At 42.3% G+C, this 23180-nt stretch overlaps 1 protein-coding gene across 1 annotated transcript in view; it reads left to right on the top strand.

Annotated features, from left to right (window-relative positions):
• VTCN1 (V-set domain containing T cell activation inhibitor 1) overlaps nt 1-23180 on the top strand; it is an 87150-nt gene that overhangs the window by 61959 nt on the left and 2011 nt on the right. The window contains exons 4-6 of the mRNA XM_012458816.2: nt 12001-12348; nt 15455-15733; nt 21056-21225. Of these exons, the coding sequence (XP_012314239.2) occupies nt 12001-12348; nt 15455-15733; nt 21056-21180 (752 nt within the window). The 3' untranslated portion in view covers nt 21181-21225. The remainder of the gene's footprint in view (nt 1-12000; nt 12349-15454; nt 15734-21055; nt 21226-23180) is intronic.

The raw sequence follows: 23180 nt of genomic DNA on the forward strand, positions 1-23180 counted from the left end.
TCCTGGGCTCAAGCTATCCTCTCATCTCAGCCTCCCAAGTAGCTAGGACTACAGGCATGTGCACCACCACACCAGGCTAATTTTTTCATTTTTAGTAGAGATGGGGTTTCGTCATGTTGCTCAGGCTGGTCTCAAACTCCTGAGCTCAAGCAATCCACCTGCCTCGGCCTCCCAAAATGCTGGGATTACAGGCCTGAGCCACCCTGCCCAGCCTAGTTTCCTCCTTTTTGGTAGGGAAATACAGTCAACATCACCAGTTAGGTGAGATAATCGCATGAGATGTTTGTCAGTAGTCTATCCATCAGTCAGTGCTATAGATGTCCTTCTGGAATCCTAGGTAAGTGCTGCGTCTGAGCCATTCCGTCAGTGGTTGGACTGGGTAGATGATTTCTTTGCAATGAAGGTTCAGCTGAAGTGTTAAAGAATATCAAGTCTTATTACACAGGGGTCTTAGGTAAAGAGAAAACTGGTCATGACTGCTGTGCCAGGTAGGAAACAGATACCACTGTAGCACAGATGGCTGGTTTCTGAACGTAGTTAACCAGTGTCAGTTGCAGAAGAGTCTTCGCTTTCCTCTTCTGCGTATGCCACTCCCCCGAAGCATCTATTATGGATGCCGCTTTAATTTTGACACTGGGTGAGTTAAGGGCTGCAGCTGTCTTCTCTGAGGTGAAATGTCTGCTCTACTGTTCATAACCCACCTGACTCAGGCCAGCGCATTCATTTTAACTCAGTCTGCGATCAGATCTCCGTAACTTTAGTTTCTGTATTCCAGCGGCCTTTCTGCCATGCTCCTCCAGTGAAAACGTGCTGCCACTCAATACCGTCACAGGTCGAAACTAAGAAACCTTCCTAGAGTCGTGTTTGCCTGGAAAAGGCATTCGTCCTCTTCCCCACTTTGTCATCAATCATATACATTTTAGGGCAGGTGTGGTGGTTCATGCCTGTAATCTCAGCACTTTGGGAGGCTGAACTGGGAGTACTGCTTGAGGCCAGGAGTTCAAGACCGCCCTGGGCAACAAAAAGAGACCCTGTCTCTACATTAAAAATAAATATATATATATTAGATGAGAACATGTCCTGGCAAAATAAATAAACAAATAACATGTATATTTTGTCTTTCATTCATTTTTTTTTTTTTTTTTTTTTTTTTTTGAGACGGAGTTTCGCTCTTGATACCCAGGCTGGAGCGCAATGGCGCGATCTCGGCTCACCGCAATCTCCGCCTCCTGGGTTCAGGCAATTCTCCTGCCTCAGCCTCCTGAGTAGCTGGGATTACAGGCACGCGCCACCATGCCCAGCTAATTTTTTTTTTTTTGTATTAGTAGAGACGGGGTTTCACCATGTTGACCAAGATGGTCTCGATCTCTTGACCTCGTGATCCACCCGCCTCGGCCTCCCAAAGTGCTGGGATTACAGGCTTGAGCCACCGCGCCCGGCCCTTCATTCATTTTTTTCTATTGGGGTATTTGTCTTTCTCTTTTTGATTTGTAGGTAATTCCGTATGTATCATGGGTGCAAACTAGTTCTATGTATCGCTAAATCTCATCTACTCTATACTTTGCTTTTCACTCTCTTAATGATGTTTTTCAATGAGCAGTTATTAATTTTAATTTTTGTTCATCCTTTTCTTTATACTTGGAGCTTTTTGTAACCTGTTTAAGAAATCTTTGCTTCTTCCAAGGTCATGAAGATTTTCTTCTAGATTATCTTCTAGAAGCTTTATTGTTTTGTCTTTCACATTTATATCTGCAAACCATCTCGAGTTAATTTTATACTTAGTACAAGAGAGGGGTCAAGAGTCATTTTTTCTTTACGGTATCTGGTAGACCCAGCACCGTTTACGGAAGACACTGTCCTTCCCCATTTCCCACCAGCACCATCACGGTTGTAAATCAAGTATCCAATTGGGTGAGGATCTGTTTCTGAATTCATTAGTCTGTTTCATTCTAATATTCATTTACTATGGTTTTTTTTGTTTGTTTCTTTTTATTTTTTTTTGAGACGGAGTTTAGCTCTTGTTACCCACGCTAGAGTGCAATGGCGCGATCTCGGCTCATTGCAACCTCCGCCTCCCAGGTTCAAGCAATTCTCCTGCCTCAGCCTCCCGAGTAGCTGGGACTACAGGCGCGCGCCACTATGCCCAGCTAATTTTTGTATTTTTAGTAGAGACGGGGTTTCACCATGTTGACCAGGATGGTCTCGATCTCTTGACCTCGTGATCCAACTGCCTCGGCCTCCCAAAGTGCTGGGATTATAGGCGTGAGCCACCACTCCCGGCCGGTGTTATTAGCTTTATAGGAGTTTTGAAAGAGCTAGCTTTTAGTTTATTTATATTTTTTCTGATCTATATTCCTATTTTACTAATTTTGGCTTTTATCTTTACTAATGTTCCTCTTCCTGCTTTATTTGGCCATCTTGTAATTCTTTTTCTAATGTCTTAAAACAAACAAGCAGCTCACAAGGAGTATGCCCAAAAGGCCAATAAATAGCTTTTGGTATATAGTGCCATTCAGTTATCCAAAGTGATGAGCCAATCTGCTCTTCCCATTTCATAGGATGACAGCTGATTATTTGGATACAATGGGCAGTTTGTTAGTTTAATACTATTTAGCTGGATTTTTTTTCAATTGCCTCTATTTCAAGGACTATCGCCTTTATCAGAGCTCATCATATTATCAGACTTTAAATAAATGCAAAAAAAGTAAGCTGGTTTAATATATAAGACACTAAAATTAAGCCAATAGCATTAAGCACATGATGACGTGTATTAGGCCGTAGTTGCACTGCTGTAAAGAAATACCTGAGACTGGGTAATTTATAAAGGAAAGAGTTTAATTGGCTCATGGTTCTACAGGCTTTACAGGAAGCATGGTGCTGGCATCTGCCTGGCTTCTGGTGAAACCTCAGGGAGCTTTCAATCATGATGTATGGCGAGGGGAAACAGGCATGTCATATGTCAAAAGCAGGAGCAAGAGGGAGAGAGAGTGGTAGGGTGGTGCCACATACCTTTTAACGACCAGATTTCATGTGAACTCAGAACCCGAGAGCTCTCTTATCTCCAAGGGGATGGCCCAAGCCATTTATGAAGGATCTGCCCCCATGACCCAGATGCTGCCCACCAGGCCCCACCTCCAACATTGGGGATAATATTTCAACCTAAGATTTGGGTGAAGACAAATATCTAAACTTTATCATGATGGTAATATTTGAATCCTTTCTGCTTATGCTTCACTGTACTAAATAACTTTGCATACGTGGTTTGTCTTACTACACACAACACATAGGAGGTAGATGCTATTACTATGTTCAGATGAGAAATGTGTGGAAGGACACACTCAGCCAGCAAGTGAGCATGGCTGCATTTCAAGCCCTGGGAATTTGCTTCCAGAACCCACACTCCTACCCATCAGCCCATACCAATGACAACATTCACACAGAGTTATGGTGGAGAAGGGTGTTTTATGCTTTGCCTTGCAGGCATGATTTCTGAGACCACAGCTTTTGAAAACTTAAAAATATTCCCCAATGCAGAAAGAAATTATATTTCTTTGTAACTCTCCTGATGCTGTATATGCTTCCTTCTCATAGCCATCCTGCTCCTTACACATTCTAAATACGGACCCTGTAAAACACAGAATGCATTTGAGGTGGACCATTTGAAAGAGAGGTTGAGGGGTTCCAATCAGCCCCTGGTTAAAGGACAGCCCTTGTGGATAAGCCTTCGAGAAGGAAGGAGACATGATGGAAAGGCCCCTAACCATGCCCAGCCCAATCCCTGTGCTATCACTTACTCTCTGACTTGGAACAGCTCTGTATAATGGAGGGATTTCAGAATCAGAGCCATTCCAATCTCACGGCTGACCACTAACGGTATATCCTTTGGAATACAACTTAAACGTTTCCTCACTGGTAAAATAGGCAGAGTGATTGTGAGAATTAAAGGAGAGTTCTTATTCAGTGCCTGACATCTGTGTGTGATAAACGGCTGCCATTGTTATTTATATTGATACCATCCACGCTTTTAGTAAAAATGTGCTTGCCTGCCTGCCTTCCTTCCTTCCTTCCTCCCTCCCTCTTTCTTTCTCTCTTTCTTTCTTTTCTTTCTTTCTTTCTTTCTTTCTTTCTTTCTTTCTTTCTTTCTTTCTTTCTTTCTTTCTTTCTTTCAGACAGTCTCACTCTGTTGCCAGGGCTAAAATGCCATGCGTGATCTCGGCTCACTGCAACCTCCACCTCCTGGGTTCAAGTGATTTTTCTGCCTCAGCCTCCCAGGTAGCTGGGATTACAGGCACCTGCCACTATGCCCAGCTAATTTTTTGTATTTTTAGTAGAGACGGGGTTTCACCATGTTGGCCAGGCTGGTCTCGAACTCCTAACCTTGTGATCCTCCCGCTTCGGTCTCCCAAAGTGCTGGGATTACAGGTGTGAGCCACTGCACCCAGCAAAATTTGCTATTATTAATGCATTCATATAGCAGCTCCTAGGAACTGCACAATTTCCTGGTCAGACCAGGAAAGGTCTCCTTTGAAGCCACAGAATGCTGCCTCGTAATAATTGCTACGAGAAAAACCTGGGACTGTAACATGTGTCCCGCAAACCCCTGCCCACCGCCAGAATCGGGAGGCAGTTGAAAGACCTAAGAATGACTTAGACAAGTCCAGTTTGGTGAGTACATGAGTTTATCGGGACTTACATACAGGGCAGTCCTGGGTTGCAGCAAGACAGCTCTGGAGATCTCTGCCACCTCCCATCTCTAAGCTGCTTTTAAGCTGATTTTCTGGTTCTTTGCCTGCTGTATGTTTGAGCAATGAGACTGTTTGTTTGCTTGTTTTTTTGATGTGTTCTCAGATACTCCTCTGGGATGTTTGGTTCTCAGGGACATCAGCTTCTCAGCTGGGCACCAAGGCCTTGGCTCACTGCCCAGCTGTAGTGGTTCAAGGGGCAGACATACACACTTAAGTACCCTGGTAAGGGAACCATCACACTACAGCAACGCTCCAGCTTCATACACTGGGTAAACCAACTAGCTGTGTGCTGACTGCACCAGAATGGAAACGTTGCACAATTTATTTAGAAAATATTTGATCTGTCCAAAAAAGCCCTTTAGTCATCTGAGAAAATAAATAGCTATGGGCCTTTCTTACGCTTACTTTGTGGTTTTTAATTGTGTTGATTTTTAAGCAAAATAGGGATATCTTCTTAGTGGATTGGCGCTCTACATGTCTCAATCTGGCCCTGGGTAACAGCAAAATATGGTAGAAAGGGCATAGGCTCAGCCAGACAAGGTTGTGTTTGACCCTGAATCCACTAACAGCTAGATCCGAGGCATTCGGCAAGCCATTTAACCTCATGGAGTCTCTATCCTCATCCATAAAAGGGTGTAATGGTCATTCTTACTCTCTCATGGCTTAAAATGAGTCACGTAAGCAAAGCATTTAGTGAAATGTTGCTTTCCTTACCTCCTGGGGCTCTGATCTGCAATCTTTCCAAATGATTCTAGTTAATAATGGTTATCAATATCAATACTGATTTAAGGTTTAGCATGTGGCAACTCAGGTACTGTATTAAGCACTTTACCTGCATCACATCATGAAGTCCTTTCGGGAACCCTCTAAGGGAGCATCCCCATTTGACAGATTTTTTAAAATTACGGAGTAAAGGGTTAGAGAACTTGACCAAGGTCACATAGCCAATAAGTGGCAGAGCTGGGACTCGAACCCAGACAGGCTGTACCTGTGCCATGTTCTCAGACACCTTGTTCTGCTGCTTCCCTACATTGTTCCCTTATCTGGCCTGGCCCAGTGTCCTTTTAAATCTCTTCTCACAGAAGCAACTGTTCTCCTAACCCTGCCTTCTTCTTTGGCAAAAGTGGCACTCACAGGTGTGACCCCAGGGTTAAGCTTTGCATTTCCACCTTTTAAGCTACGTGCTGTGGTACCCATCTGGACAGCTGAGTTTTAGCAGATGCTGATGACCTTCTGCTGAAGACATCTAACATGCTCTTTATACTACTGGAATGTACAGAACCTGTCTTTCTGAGTCATTTCAAAGGACAGTTCATTTTCCAGGCTTTATCCAGTGCTGTAGGCTGCCCCAGCATCACAGTTTCTATAAAGAATCCTCGCCTTGTGTTACCTGTACCCCCACTTCAGGATATTCCTGCTCCCCCCGTGTGAACACGGAGCTGCTCAGGTTTCGTCTTGCCCCAACTTTAACAACCCTATTTTCCTCATGCAGACAGGAGCTTAGTAGTAATTAACCCTCACAAGCTGGGTAATTCATTTTCAGTAAGTGGCTCGGTCTTCCAATTTTAAAGGGGGTTGATGAAATCTCAGAGGCTAATGAAATGCTTAAAATCTGTGCCTGTTTAATAGAATTCTCTATCAATACCTACCTGCCTCTAACCCATCTCCATGGGGACCTTTTGTCCTTTGACTCAACAAGTCACATAAGACTCCCTGGTGGAGCGAGACTCTGTCTCCAAAAATAAAAATAAAGAAGAATCTCTGTTGGTCAATAGACCTGGAGAGTCACACAAGGCCAGACTGCATTATCCTCCTTGAGTCTCTGTTTGTTTACAAGTCTGAATAGATTCTTTTTTTGTGGGAAGTAATATTTACATGTGGCTGCTTGCAAATTAAGTTTTATCACTTTTAACAATCATTTATTCACTTAAAAAACAAGTGTTTTATTGACTGCTTTCTGGGTGCCAAGCAATGGCTAGGTCCCTGTGTTTTTTTTTAAGTTCTCACTGGCTTTTATTTCTCTTCTTTATTTGACATTGGGGTGGAGGGGATTTAATCAACATTACATTCATTCCATCTGCCACATCATTAATGGAACCTTAAATGACTAGAACCTTCAGCAGGTCCCTGGGGCACTTCACAGCTGCCTACTTTTAATCATTACGTTCTCTGGGAGCTATTTCAACTAATTCCCTACCTGTGAGCTCAAGGCCAACAGATTAAAATTAATTCAGTGATACGATTACTGAGCTAAGATACGTCATTACCATTTCATTCTCTCCATAAACTGTGCTAATTATGTATTTTCTCTGAAAAGTAATTTTTCAATTCAACTTTAATGGCACTTTATCAATGACCATCAAATTTACCCTTGCTCTAACATAGTTGTATTTGATTCATAATTTTATTGTGAACCTCTGGGTATTTTGATTGCCTTCCTTTTCACTGACTCATATTTCCCCAAAATTTAGATGTGGTAATCCTGCCAAATGTCCCTTACGCCTACGATAATTTTAGATAGCCTATCTCAAGCCTACGATAATTTTAGATAGCCTATCTCAAACAGGGCTTTGATTTCTACTGATTTCCATTTATTCATTTATTTATTCATAAACTCAGCAAATACTTTTTTTCTCTGCAGAAACATAGCACTAGGCACTACAGGACTTACAGATAGGATTAAGACAGTTTCTGCCCTTGAAAAGCTCACAAACCAGTGCCAGAGATAGACTAGAGACCAGGTAGAGGGAGATGGCTGCTATAATAAAGGCAAAAAAAAAAAAAAAAAAGTTTACAGGAAAGTAAAAGAGAGAATCTACTAATTTTTCCTTTGGTGAATTAAAATGTTTTATGGAAGGGCTACCATCTGAACAGGCTTGAATATAAGTAGAATTTGGATAATTGGTTATAAAGAAGTGTGAGCTATGAAGAGGTGCAAGATGAACAGGGTGTGAAGGCGCGTGGCGTAATTGTATAACCCATGCTAGCCTGGGACGCCTTGGATAGCAGTCTTTAAGTAATTGTACTTGAAAAGCAAACTGAATCTTTAAATCAATGTTCAAGAAAATACAATGCGGGGAATGGAGGTGTGTTGTGTTCTTACTACACAGCAAAAGCTTCCTTTTGTCCTCTTTGGTAATTCCTCTCCTCGATCTCCCACCGGAATGGCCACGCGTGGCAGCTGCTCCCAAGGTCTCTTCTCACACTCACAGGCCTCCAAAACATCCTTCAAAACCGAGCTATGTACTTGTTTTTCTTTCCTCTGCCTCCTCTTCTAGCTGCAATTTTTCTTCCGTCAGTAGCCTTCTGTTCTTTCTGCTGCAAATCCACCTAGATTAGCTTCTCCAGTTCTCTACCTCATTCATTACCCTCATTTACTTTGTAGATGTCTAGGAGCCAATGAGACAATTCCAACCCATAATTGGCTGGAAGAGGAAGAGAGCCAAGGATATCCCTATACTGATAATGTTTACCTCTTACATTAAAAAAAATACACGTCTGCTTTGTTTCTGCGTTTTTTAATGAAGGCAGAAAATCAACAAATAATTTGATACAGAGAGGCAGAATGGACTATGAAAGGAGGTAGTTGGACATAAGGCTGCAAAGATAGCAATAGGAGCTAATATGTATGGAGCATTTACTATGTACCAGGCAGTGTTTGGCTTAGAAGGCCAGGCTGGAAAATTTGAAATTCATTCCACAGCTCTTAGGAGCCCTGAAAGGTGATTGATGAGAAAGCAGACATGTTCAAATTGTACTATAAGAAGGTCTATCGGTAGGATTAATGCATGTAAAATGGATTGGATGGAGGCAAAGATGAAAGGTAGAAATATCTAGAAATACCAATAAAGAAGCTAAAAAGTCCAGTTAAGAAGTGCTCAGGACCCATTATGTTAGGCTTTTCTGGCTGTAAGAAAGAGAGACTTGTGCAGGCCACTTTAATATCAGATGTTTGTTTAAAAGACATGCAAATATTAGGACAGGAACTAGACCTGACCACCACCAGGATGCAAGACAGCTCTGGGGAGGGAAGACTTTCCATTTTCTCTCCCACGGTCTTTCCCCCATACTTCACTGTGTCTCTTCTAATCTCCTCTTAGGCTCCAAGGCCATCCTGCCCTTAGCTTCATATTTAGGCCACAGAAAGAGCCTCTCAGGAAGATTCAGTTAATTACATCACCCCTTAAGTGTCCTCAGTCAGCAGCCTTCAGTGCACAGTGAACAGCCGATTGATCCTTTCCTGACTGGGTGGGCTGCAGGCTGGCCATGTGAGGAAGATGCAGTTGAATACAACTGGTACATCATATTTCTACTGGTGGTATGTTTAGAGAGGATCGGCGGGGCTTTTATCTTAAACCAAAAATCAATCGAATTAAATACAGTTCTTCACTATACACTGTAAACTTGATCAAATCACTTATTTTCTTAATGCCTTAGTTTCTTCATCATTCAAATAGAAATAAAAGTAACAGCACTTTAGAATTCAGCATTCTTCAGAATGACCAGCCACATTTAGTTGACATGAGATTTTCCTTCTGTGCCACTTCCGGTTAACTGAGAATAACAGTAGCTCATATGTGTAATCACAGTTTGCAAATCAAGTTAATATCCATTTGACTGGATCCTCACAACAATCCTTTAAAGTGGATGATACAGTTTGACTGTGTGCTCCCACCCGAATCTCATCTTGAATTGTACTCCTATAACTCCCACGTGCTGTGGGAGGCACCTGGTGGGAGATGATTGAGTCATAGGGGCGGTTTCCCCCATGCTGTTTTCATGGTAGTAAATAAGTCTCACAGGATCTTATGGCTTTATCAGGGATTTCTGCTTTTGCATCTTTCTCATTTCTCTTGCCACCACCATGTAAGAAGTGCCTTTCACCTTCCACATGATTCTGAGGCCTCCCCAGTCATGTGAAACTGCAAGTCCACTGAAACCTCTTTTTCTTCCCAGTCTTGGGTATGTCTTTATCAGCAGCATGAAAATGGACTAATACAGTAAATTGGTACCAATAGAGTGGGGCACTGCTGGAAAGATACCTGAAAATGTGAAGGTGACTTTGGGTAACAGGCAGAGGTTGGAACAGTTTGGAGGGCTCAGAAGAAGACAGGAAAATGTGGGAAAGTTTGGAACTTCCTAGAGACTTGTTCAATGGCTTTACCTGAAGCGCTGATAGCGATATGGACAATAAGGTCCAGGCTGAGGTGGTCTCAGATGGAGATGAGTAACTTCTTGGGACTTGGAGCAGAGGTGACTCTTTTTATGTTTTAACAGAGAGACTGGTGGCATTTTGCCTCTGCCATAGAGATTTGTGGAACTTTGAACTTGAAAGAGATTATTTGGGTATCTAGTAGAAGAAATTTCTAAGCAGCAAAGCATGCAAGAGGTAACTTGGGTGCTGTTAAAGGTATTCAGTTTTATCAGGGAAGCAGAGCATGAAAGTTCAGAAAATTTGCAGCTTGACAATGTGATAGAAAATAAAAACCCATTTTTTTGAGGAGAAATTCAAGCTGGCTACAGAAATTTGCAAAAGTAACAAGGGGCCAAATGCTAATCCCAAGACAATGGGGAAAATGTCTCCAGGTCGTGTCAGAGGTCTTCATGGCAGCCCCTCCCATCACAGGCCTGGAAGCCTAGAAGAAAATAGTTTCGTGGGTGGGGAGGGTCCCTATGCTGTATGCAGCCTAGGGACTTGGTGCCCTGTATCCCAGCTGTGGCAGCTGTGGCCAAAAGGGGCTCGGGCCGTGGCTTCAGAGAGTGCAAGCCCCAAGGCTTGGCAGCTTCCATGTGGTGTTGAGCCTGTGAGGGGACAGAAGTCAAGAACTGGGGTTTGGGAACCGCCGTCTAGATTTCAGAAGATGTAGGGAAATGCCTGGATGCCCAGGCAGAAGTTTGCTGCAGGAGTGGGGCCTCATGGAAAACTAATGCTAGGGCAGTGCAGAAGGAAAATATGAGGTCGGAGCCCCCACACAGAGTCCCTACTGGGGCACTGCCTAGTGAAGCTGTGAGAAGAGGACCACCATCCTCCAGACTCCGGAATGGTAGATCCACTGAGAGCTTGCACTGTTCACCTGGAAAAGCCTCAGACACTCAATGCTAGCCTGTGAAAGCAGCCAGGAGGGAGGCTGTACCCTGCAAAGCCACAGGGGCAAAGCACCCAAGACCATGATAAACCACCTCTCGCATCAGCGTGACCTGGATGTGAGACCTGGGGTTAAAGGAGATCATTTTGGAGCTTTAAAATTTTGGACTTGCACAAGCCCTGTAACTACTTTCTTTTGGCCAATTTCTCCCATTTGGAACAGCTGTATTTACCCAATGCCTATGCCCCCATGGTTGTTAGGAAGTAACTAGCTGCTTTTGATTTTACAGGCTCATAGGTGGAAGGACTTGCCTTGCCTCAGATGACACTTTGGACTATGGACTTTTGGAATAATGCTGAAATGAGTTAAAACTCTGGGGGACTATTGGGAAGGCATGATTGGTTTTGAAACGTGAGAACATGAGATTTGGAGGGGCCAGGGGCGGAATAATAGGGTTTGGCTGTGTCCCCACCCAAATCTCATCTTGAATTGTACTCTCATAATTCCCATGTGCTGTGGGAGGGACCCAGTGGGAGATAATTTGAATCATGGGGACAGTGTTCCCCATACTGTTGTCATGATAGTGAATAATTCTCATGAGATCTGAGGGGTTTATCAGGGGTTTCTGCTTTTGCATGTTTCTCATTTTTCTCTTGCTGCCACCACGTAAGAAGTGCCTTTCACCTCCCACTATGATTCTGAGGCCTCCCCAGCCATGTAAAACTCTCAGTCCAATTAAACCTCCTTTTCTTCCCAGTCTCAGATGTATCTTTATCCGCAGTGTGAAAATGGACTAATACAGTAGGTAAGACGTTGTTACCTCCAGTTCTCTAAGATCCAAAGAGGTTACATGACTTATTGAAGGTTACATGGCTGTGATGTGACAAAGCCAAGACTTGAATATTCATCTTCAAACCCCAAGTCCAATATATTCTCAAGGTTGGGTTACTTGATCTTACATAAGCTGTTATATATGACAGATCTGCTATATACATCAAAATGATTATCTTCCTGCTCTTTCTCTTCTTGTCTTCTTTTTCTTAATGCCTCTCATGTTCTTCTATTTTTAATTTAAAACAGAATTCTCTGTCTGGCTTTCAGTAATGAAGGGTTTGGTTGTAGAAGTTCAAGGCTTCCCTTAGCATTGATCCTTGCTTCCTGAATTGCAGGGAGACACTCCATCACAGTCACTACTCTCACCTCAGCCGGGAACATTGGGGAGGATGGAATCCTGAGCTGCACTTTTGAACCTGACATCAAACTTTCTGATATCGTCATACAATGGCTGAAGGAAGGTGTTATAGGCTTGGTCCATGAGTTCAAAGAAGGCAAAGATGAGCTGTCGGAGCAGGATGAAATGTTCAGAGGCCGGACAGCATTGTTTGCTGATCAAGTGATAGTTGGCAATGCCTCTCTGCGGCTGAAAAATGTGCAACTCACAGATGCTGGCACCTACAAATGTTATATCGTCACTTCTAAAGGCAAGGGGAATGCTAACCTTGAGTATAAAACTGGAGGTGAGTTACTTTTGGAGAGAGATTTCTTAAAGCACTGAAAGATATTTGAGGCTAAAGATTATGAGTTGCTGATGAAATATCATGTTGTGACCTCTCGCAATTCTGCTAGCTGCTATTTTTGTCATGTTATGGCCGAGACCCACAGCAACCCCAAAAGTAGCCAACTAGAAGAGAGGCCATAAAAATCTTTTGTCCTGGGTTCTCGCTGCTTCTGAATTTCCAGGTGTATTCTCTACTCAAGAAAATAAATGTAGTTTCTTTTATGGTAGCCCCTGGTACAACTAATAAGAGCAGTCTAGCCTGGGACATTTCCATGCTAAGTAGGCCCAAGCCCCATCCTGAAATCAGTACCTCCAGAGACTCAGGACAGTGGGCGCATTTTAGAAGTTCACAGGGGACTAACCAAAACAGAAATAGTATTTTCCTATAAACTCACCAGTTCCCCCTCCCCTGCAACAATGAAATCCACCCTTTCTTGCCAACAGAACTTAACATACATTTTCTGAATTTATATACAAGGGACTCAGATACTGTGAGGAGTACAAAGATGATTAAACAGATTTCCCCTACCCTTGCAGAGCCTAGTAGCATAGATCTCACAGAGTTAAGGGTCAGGACAGAGATAATAAACATCTGAAAATGATAATACTTAGTAAAGCGTATTAAATGGTTTAAGACAAATATAAATAGAGCAATTCAGAGGAAGAGAGAGATACCATTCAAATGCATAGGAGGGGAGGGATGGGAAAGCCCCCTGGAGAAGCTGGGATTTGAGGTAGCCTTGAGGGATAGGCAGAAACCGGGCCCTATCAGCCTAAGCTAGTTGCACAGGCCTTTTTTGCACACCTCATAACATGTATGTGCAATGATTCAAAGCTCAGATCTAGAATCAGACCTGTCTAAGTACAGTGACCTGGGAAAAGCAATCTCTCCAAGCCTCAGTTTCTTCATCATAAAATGAGGTCATGTCACCCAGGCACAGTGGGTCATGTCTGTAATCCCAGCACTTTGGGAGGCCGGGGCAGGCAGATCACCTGAGGTCGGGAGTTGGACACCAGCCTGACCAACATGGAAAAACCCTGTCTCTACTAAAAATACAAAATTAGCCAGGTGTGGTGGCTGGCGCATGCCTGTAATCCCAGCTACTCCGGAGGCTGAGGCAGGAGAATCACTTGAACCCGGGACGCAGAGGTTACGGTGAGCTGAGATTGCACCATTGCACTGCAGCCTGGGCAACAAGAACAAAACTCTCTCTTAAGAAAAAAAAAACGGAGTCATGTCAAAGAGAAACTGAAGCCAACTCAAAGAACTTCCAATGGCAAAGCTGAACGATTTAAGCAACAAAATAAATAACCTAGTATTGAATTCTTCATTTCTTTAAATGTATGTTAACATGCTGTTAACATGACTTCATACTTATTTAAAGAAACGAAGGATATGAAGCCAATTCCCCTTACAGATGATTCCAAGTAATTTGTTTAGATCTCTTTCCCTCCAGAAAGTAGAACTTGAAACCTTCCCCACCCAACTCAGGGTATATTGGACTTAATAAAGTCCAGCTTTCAAAGCAATCCAGCAAACACTGCTTCAGCCAGGTGATCCAGCTTAACATCATTAATAAGTCATGTTAACAGCATGTACTTTCTGATACGATGTGATGAGAAGGGCACTTTACCTCCTACGCTCTTCCTCTCCAAAACCTGTAAGCTCAGTCTAATCATGAAGAAAACATCAGTCTAATTCCATCAGAGAGCCATCCTGCAAAATACCTAACCAGTACTCCGCTAAACTGTCAAGGTCACGGAATATACAGAAAAACTGGGGAAACGTGACAGACCAGAAGAACCTCAGAGGACATGATGACTAAAAGCGTGGCGGTGTTCTGGACGGAATCCTGGAACAGAAAAAGAACACTAGTGGGGAAACTGTTGAACTACAAATCAAATCTGGAATTTAGTTGATAGTAACTTACCGCTGACAGTTTTTCAGTTTTGACTAATGCACGCTGGTTATTTACGATGTTAACATTAGAGGAAACTGGGTGACGCCTATGCAAGAACTCTATACCTTCTATGCAACGTTTTTACATCTAAGTTATTTCAAAATTAGAGGTTGATTTTTTTAAATGGGGATTATCACATTCACAGGAGTGTTGTGAGGATCAAATGAAATAAGGTCTGGAATACAGTACTGCTCAGAGCATACCCGCAATGAATGGTGGTTCACTGTCATGTAAACTTAGTTTCCCACATCATCTCCCAAGAGCGTGTTCCCTGCCTGCTCCCAGCATGTAAGACTTGTCTGCCCTGCTAGATAATGGACTCCTTAAGGGTTAGGCAAGGGCTTTCCTTTTACTACTTACTCAGCACCAGCTCAGTCCCAGGTAAAGGAAGACACTAAATAAATTAATAAATTATATTTTGCCATTTTGGCCCAATAAAAAGTCCGGGCTTTAACATTTTTCCACAAGTGTCTCTCTGCCTGGATACAGGAGGAAGCTAAGTCTTAATTTCAAAATGCAGTTACCTCTCCAGTGGGGACAATTACCTTGGAGGAAAACAAATGTCTGTGTCTATCCCTGGATACCAGAACTGGACAGTCTTTACCCAAGCACACTCCAAATCTCTGTGATGACAAAGCTTGTGGATGGAATTTCTGTGGGTGACAGATGAATGCTGTGTGTTTCTTCTTTCTCCTTCTCCCTCCCCACCCTAACTTTATCCTCCAGGGAGAAAAATACATAAAATCCAGAAGCTTCACAGGTCTCTAGGGAAATGCCTGATTTCCCTAAGGGATAAGCTGTTTTATGACCACTGAAGTTCCTCTTACTTGGAGAAAATTATCTTTTGTAACAATAATACACCTAGAATTTAGGTCCTTGGGATTTGCAATGTTGCCCAAAGGGTTGTGATGTATAGCAATACTGTGAGCAAATAATTATTCACACCTACAGTACAATGGGCTGTACACAGACGGACCTCTGGGAAAGTACTGAGTAGCTTCAATGGTAAAAAATGACTGCGTTTTTAAGACCTAGCACTTCAAAGGCTATATTGTCTTATGTGTCTGACCCTGACATCTGCCCTTTTGACCTTTGACCCTGCAGCCTTCAGCATGCCAGAGGTGAATGTGGACTATAATGCCAGCTCAGAGACCTTGCGGTGTGAGGCTCCCCGATGGTTCCCCCAGCCCACAGTGGTCTGGGCGTCTCAAGTGGACCAGGGAGCCAACTTCTCAGAAGTCTCTAATACCAGCTTTGAGCTGAACTCTGAGAATGTGACCATGAAGGTTGTGTCTGTGCTCTACAATGCTACGATCAACAACACATACTCCTGTATGATTGAAAATGACATTGCCAAAGCAACAGGGGATATCAAAGTGACAGGTGCGTTCCTCCATGCCTTCTATATGGATTTACTAGGGAAAGAGTAAAATCTAAACTAAAATTCAATTTCATTAATAGAGATCTACCAAGGCACAAAAATCTCTAGCGTCATTTTCACTAAGACTTTGATCACTCAGTTCCAGTTGAGATTGTATTACATAAGAGAAAGCCCAACATAAAGCAGTATGTTTGGCATATAGGTCAAAGACAGCAATTAGGTTGCATTGTGTATGACTTCTCTTTGATTGGTTGTTTTGGAGAGCAGTGTTTAGGATTCTGAGGCTCTGTGTAACTCAGTAGGACTACTTTGGTCTAGCAGTGGGGAAGTGATAATTAATTACTTGACACCTTTGATATGTTCAGCTGGACTTCAAGCCCTCCAGAACTTAGGCTGGAAACCAAGGTTTGATTCCACCCTGCCTTTGAGAAGGCTGTGGGTCTGAAGACTAAAAGTCTGAACTCTGACTTAGTTGTATTCATCCCTCATGGGACTGACTCATGATCCCACTGATATTGGCTCAGGGTTAATATGAATCCCCTAGATGGAAGTGGTCTCCCAGCACCCTGGCTGAGAACTGGCTGAGAAGACCCAGCACCCTAGTCTCCCCGCAGTGCTTTAGTGCATACAAAAGCTTAGGTTGAGCTAGTATCAGGAAAATGCATAGACTGAATTTTGACTTTTAAGACCATCCTTCCTGGGGCTAAATTGGATTCAAACTGTAGTGAAAGGAGTATGTCAGGAGGCTGCTGTTTGAATCAAGCCTAGCATTGGGCACAAAATACCTTACACATTATAAGTACCCCATAAATGTTTGCAGAATCTAACTGAATAAATCATATTCTTATGATTTTTTAATTTAAAATTATACATATGAAACCAAAATCATCTACAAGTCTGATGTATCAATTTAAAAAATAAATTATGTATACACACACACTTGAAAAAGTAACCTATGGAATGGAAGAAAATATTTATAAATCATTTATCTAAATAAGGGGTTTAAATCCAGAATATATGAAGAACTCCTGCAATTCAACAACAACAAAAATCAATCTCATTTAAAAATGGGCAAAGCACTTGAAGAGATATTCATCCAAGATGATATAAAAATAGCTAAAAAGCATACGAGAAGATGTGCAGCATCACTAATCATTGGAGAAATGCAGACCAAAACCACAGTGAGATATCACCTACTGCCCATTAGGGTGGCTACTCGAAAAACAAAACAAAATAAAACAAAAAAAGAAAATAACATGTTGGTGAGGATGTGGAAAAACTGGAACTCTCATGCACTGTTGGTGGGACTGTAAAATGGTGCAACTGCTGTAGAACATGGTATAAAGTGTTATCAAAACAATAAAAACCAGAGCTACCATATGATTTAACAGTCCTGCTTCCGGGTATGTCTCCGGAGGAATTCAGAGTCTGAACGAGATATTTGCACAGCCATGTTCACAGTGGCACTATTCACAAAAGTCAAGAGGTAGAATCAACCCAAAATGTCCATCAGTAGATGACTAGATAAATAAAATATGGTATACACATATAATAGAATATGATTCGGGCTCAAAAAGGAAGCAAATACTATTTTATGCTACAACGAGAATGAGCTTTCAGGACATTATGCTACGTGCAATAAGCCAGTCACAAAAAGACATATACTATATAACTTAAACAAGGTACCTAAAGCAGGGAAATGCACGGAAACAGAAAGTAGAATGGTGGTTTAGCAGGTGCCAGGGTAGAGGAGTTGAAGGAGAAAGAGGTTTTTGTTCAATGAGTATAGAGTTTTGGATTTGCAAAATGAAAAAGTTCTAATGATCGGTTTTATGACAGTGTGGATATACTTAACAGTACTGAATTGTACACTTAAAATGGTTAATATGGGACATTTTGTTGTGTTTTTTACTGCAATTTTTAAAAACATATAATTAAAAAATTATGTATATGCGAGCAAGAGCTCTTGCACCATCTTGAGGAACAAACTGGTGACACCTCCTGGTTGGGACTCTTAGTGGCCTGTGACAGAAAACCAGTATAAATAAACCCAGGCTAAAAAGAATGTTGTGGAACCAAAGACAGGAAGTACAGTTGACTTCAGGAACTTAAATTCCATTGGGATTCTTTGTCTCTCATTTCTACTTAATTCTCTCTTTACTCTCTCTTGTCTTAGTACACATGGCAAGATATGGTCGCCAAGCATTCCTATATTTTAAAATCTCTTTTACTCAAGAGAATGATGAGTCTGAACTTCAATCCATCAGTCTCGTTCTACATTCCTAAGAATGCCTTTGACTCAACTTGGGTCAGTTGCCCATATCTAGGCCAATGAGGCAGCATCTGATGAAAGGCCTTCCCAGAAAGAAGGAGGGACTGAAATATTGGTCATTTAAAACAGTGGGTACTGACCACAATATCTCAGTCCAGATCTCAGTAAAAAGCTCCTGTGTAAATAAGGTCTTCCAGTAGTGAGGGCCATAAGTGAACAAGACATAGACATCGAGCACACCTTTTATTCAATGAACGAATCTTCCTTCTTCACATGTTTGTTGGATACATCAAAATAAGTGTTTGAAGTTTCAGTCTAGGATGAAATACAACTTTTGGTAGCTCAAAATTTGAAAAAGAGCAGAATTTCTTATTGCTATACACAAAGTAGGTACTCCATTTAAACAATTCAGCAGGGCCGTAGGATTTACATCCTGTGTTCTCTGACTATACTGCTAATTTAGGTCATTCATTTAACAAGTATCTATTGTGTGCCAAGTATGTTCAGAGTACCTTTTTAAGCCCCCTGAGATGCTGAAATGAATAGCGTAAGTATCAAAAGAGAAGTTAATCACAGTGTAGATTTAGTACCTATGGGAAAGAGTTGTTAATTATGACTGAAGTGGATTTATAGATAAGGCAGAGTTCAGGCTGGGTTTTGAAGAAGAACAAAATGGTTTGGATAAAATGGGAAGACATGAAGTCAGGAGCTTACAGTAATGGCCTGGGGGAGAAATTATGAGAGTATTAACTGGGGCAGAGGCAATGGGAAAGAAAAGGGAGAAGAATCACAAGTTGCTTAAACAAAATAATGTACAGGCCTTGGGGATGCAAATGTGCAAGTCAAGAGAAGTCACAAGTCAAAATGGGTTTGCTGTTTCTACCCAGAAGACTTGGAAGGTTGGGGATGCTACCAGAAAAAAAAAAAAAACCCACAACATGTGTGGGGAGTAGATGAGGGTTTTAGAGATGTCGCGTTTAAAATGCCCTTGGTGTATGTAGATAGAGATGCCCAGTGCTTAGCGCAATACCCAGCTTTTGACAGGTTCTGGGGAGAATGCTACACCCTCATTCCATATATTTCCTTTTAGGAGAAGGATCCCCACAGGTGTAATCATTTTAGCCTCTCTCTTCCTCCCTCTTTCACTCTTCCCCAGAGAATGAGGAATTAATTTGTCTGATTGATGAGTGTAATAGGAGCAGCTGGACATAAGTAGCTCCTTTTCTCTTTGTTTTTGCTATCTCTCAGGAAGCTTATGTACATTCTGCTCTGCTCCTCCACGCCATCAGTTGTTCAGGGGTAGAATCTGCTTCTGCAGGAGGCTCGCGCCAATCTGGTTCTGTCTGACTGTGGAAAGCCTAGCCTGTACCTCACTTGCCTGCCTACAAAGCCTCATTCTCTATTAACAGATTTTCAGCACTGAAGGTGATATTTTGATCTTCCAGTTGCCTTATATTTTTTTCTTTCTCTTTAATTGGTTCAGAACTAAGCTGGGGAAGAAGCTGTTATTTACTGGACTCCTTTGAACCCCAATAGTAGGTACTCAGAAATATTTACTGAATGATTATATTTTTAAATGACATATCTAGCAGCAACTGGAAATCTAGAGGTGTAACTCAGGACAGAGTTCAAGCTAAGGAGGTAGACTTGGCAATTACCAGCATGAAAGTGATGCTTATTAGGCTTGAGTGATGTTGGTTTCATTGTTGTTTTTACAGCCAATACTTATTGAGTGCTTATTACAGACCAGGCACTGTTCTAAGTGCTTTGCATGCATTAACTCATTAATCCTCATAAGAACCCTATGAAGTAGGTTATTCATATTTTAGCCCTATTTATAGATGAAGAAACTGGAGCACATATATTGAGTGACTCGCCTAAAGTCACACAGCTGGTTAAGTGACAGAGCTGAAATGAAATAAAAGAGATAGGATCGGCCGGGCGCGGTGGCTCACGCTTGTAATCCCAGCACTTTGGGAGGCCGAGGCGGGTGGATCATGAGGTCAAGAGATCGAGACCATCCCGGTCAACATGGTGAAACCCCGTCTCTACTAAAAATACAAAAAAAAAAAAAAATTAGCTGGGCATGGTGGCACGCGCCTGTAATCCCAGCTACTCAGGAGGCTGAGGCAGGAGAATTGCCTGAACCCAGGAGGCGGAGGTTGCAGTGAGCCGAGATCGCGCCATTGCACTCCAGCCTGGGTAACGAGAGCGAAACTCCATCTCAAAAAAAAAAAAAAAAAAAAAAGAGATAGGATCATCTAGGCAGGAAATCGAGCAAAAGAAGTATTATTTTATTTCTTTACATCTGCCTTTCTCTACTTCAGAATGAGAATAATACTTCCCAGACACTGTATATTGGTGTGATGAAAGCGAATGTAATGACATGGATGCTGTAAAGATCACTGCCTAGAGGGAAAATGCATTTCAAGCCAAGAACTGGCCATGACTGTTCATTTAGCCTATTCTTTATTTGGTAACCAATAACAATCTCCCGATTGGTATAGTTTTTCATTTGGCTGAGTGCTCACTGGACAGAATGGATTTTTTTTTTTTTTTTTTTTTTTTGTGGATGAAACAGCGTCTCACTCTGTTGCCCAGGCTGGAGTACAGTGACTCAATCTCAGCTCACTGCAACCTCTGCCTCCCGGGTTCAAGCAATTTCTCTGCCTCAGCCTCTTGAGTAGCTGGGACTGCAGGCACGTGCCACTATGCTCAGCTAACCTTTGTATTTTTAGTAGAGATGGGGTTTCACCATATTGGTCAGGATGGTCTTGAACTCCTGACCTCTTGATCCGCCATCTCGGCCTCCCAAAGTGCTGGGATTATAGGCGTGAGCCACCACGGCCGGGCAGAGTGGAACTGTCTTTGAAGAAAGGGAAAGCTGTACACTTTTAAGCCACTTATAGAAAGGTGAGTAAAAAGGTAAAAAATTGCCTGCATTAGGAACAACTTGTTCTGTTTTTCAGGCACTTTTCTTTGCTAGCCAGTCATGTGAAGAAGACATTCAGCGTCTCTTATATGACCCTAAACTTTTTCTCTCCCTTCACAGAATCTGAGATCAAAAGGCGGAGTCATCTACAGCTGCTGAACTCGAAGGCTTCTCTGTGTGTCTCTTCTTTCTTTGCCATCAGCTGGGCACTTCTGCCTCTAGTCCTTTACCTGATGCTAAAATAATGTGCCTCGGCCACGAAAAAGCATGCAAAGTCATTGTTACAGCAGGTGAGATTCGTTCTATAGGTACTTGTGCTCCTAATGAGAGTTGGGTAGCCTTCAGCACCGGCCATAGAAATAAATATTTAATGACACCAGGGCTGTGACATTATTAGTACTGGGAAAGGTAGTCATTTGTTAGGTCAGCAAACAGCATAGACCTCATTGACAAACCCACAGGAAAAATAACTCCAAACAATTCAAGTGTTTGTGTAAATTCAAATACTTTTTAAGTTACTCAGTCATCCATGAAGGCAAAATAACTTATTGAAGAGAGATATTTAGCCCTGACTATAATAATGACATGCATATCATCGTTCACATAAGTGACCCCTCCCCGCCCCTTCAGAAGGCCCCTGTGAACAGGAGAGTTGGCAGATGACTCACCAACTAGCCCTCCTGCTGAGACTTCCTTCTCACTTCAGTCTTCTGGCTCCAATTACTGTTAGGGTTTTTCTTTCTGAATATTCTTCTGCATATGAAATGTGTATAAAGCTGAGATCATGAAGTTCCAGTTGACACTCCCATATTACTCAGCGGCATCCCCACCAAGCCTCCAAGTTTACAGCCTCAGAGCTGCCGTTGTCTCCCCTCTGTCCCTCATGTCAATTTGTTATCAACCCCCACCTATCGCATTTTCCCGTGTTGCCTCTCAGATTGACCCTAACCCAGCCTTCATCATCTCACACCCAGACTGGTTTTGAAACACTGTACCAGGTCCTTCCTTTCCCTATTTTAACTGATAGGAAACACGGTGTCAGAATGGAAGTATTCTGAAACATGATTTCATCATAGCATTCCTTTGCTCCAGAGCCTACAGTGACTCTCTGGACATTACTATGTCAAAGTTAAAGTCACACACACATACCTACCCACTACTACCGACCCTTACTACTGCCTACAACTAGCTGCTACCTACCATTACTCTCTGGTCTTGCTCCCTCTCTCACTGTCTTTTCCTGGAAATCTCCTCTGCTCTATGGCAATTTATACCCACTACTTCCTTTATCCATTGTAGGAAAGTGCTTCCTAGCTTATAGCCCACCTTCCCGAGGGTCTTTGTATTTTACATCCTCTTGGCATGCATGTATGATTGATATCTTACACTCTCTAGGGCACACGTACTTTCTGCCCACATTGCTAGGTCCTCAGAGGCAGGTAAAGATCTGTTGATCTGCTTCTTTTCATTCTTTCTCTTGTTCTCCGAGCTTTCACTGTAGTGCAGTACACAAAGGAGATTCTTTCTAAGGAAACCCGCCAGGTTTCTTCGTTTCCAATCCTCCACATTTTTCAGCAGAGATTTCCCTAAGGAAACTGTCCCTTGGGGATCTCACTAGTGGAGGAAAAAGCATTTTTTTCTTTCCTTGATTCCCCACAACACTGCAAATGAGTTTTTAATAACCTGCAACTAAACAATATAACCTATATAGCATAGCTGACTCATCTTTACCTTGTATTCCCTTAGAGTAACAATTTACAGCTTAAAAAAAGCCATGTCATGCATCTAATGGATGATGCTCACATGTAGCACACGTAGGCTTATCTACAATTACCCAGTTAGCTGCAGTCCACCTCTTTCTCCCGGGCACCACAGAGGAATAACCCTAAATCAAGTAGATTTTAAAGTAAATGAATAAAGCTGAGAACCATAGCTCACACATGTAACCTCAGCACTTTGAGAGGCCAGAATGGGAGGATTGCTTGAGCCCAGCAGTTTAAGACCAGCCTGGGCAATATGATGAGACCCTCACTTTTCAAAAAAAATAAAAAAATAAGCCAGGTGTGGTGGTGTGCACCTGTGGTCCCAGCTACTCAGGAGTCTGAGGTGGAAGGATTTCTAGAGCCCAAGAGGTCGAGGCTGCAGTGAGTCATGTTTACACCACTGCACTCCAGCCTGAGCAACAGAGTGAGACCTTTTATCAAAAAAATAATAAATAAATAAATAAGGGTAAATGAATGTATCA

The sequence above is a fragment of the Aotus nancymaae genome, unplaced genomic scaffold (assembly GCF_030222135.1).
Source record: "Aotus nancymaae isolate 86718 unplaced genomic scaffold, 86718_ANA_hifiasm-v0.15.2.pri h1tg000007l, whole genome shotgun sequence".
Classification (NCBI taxonomy): Eukaryota; Metazoa; Chordata; class Mammalia; order Primates; family Aotidae; genus Aotus; species Aotus nancymaae.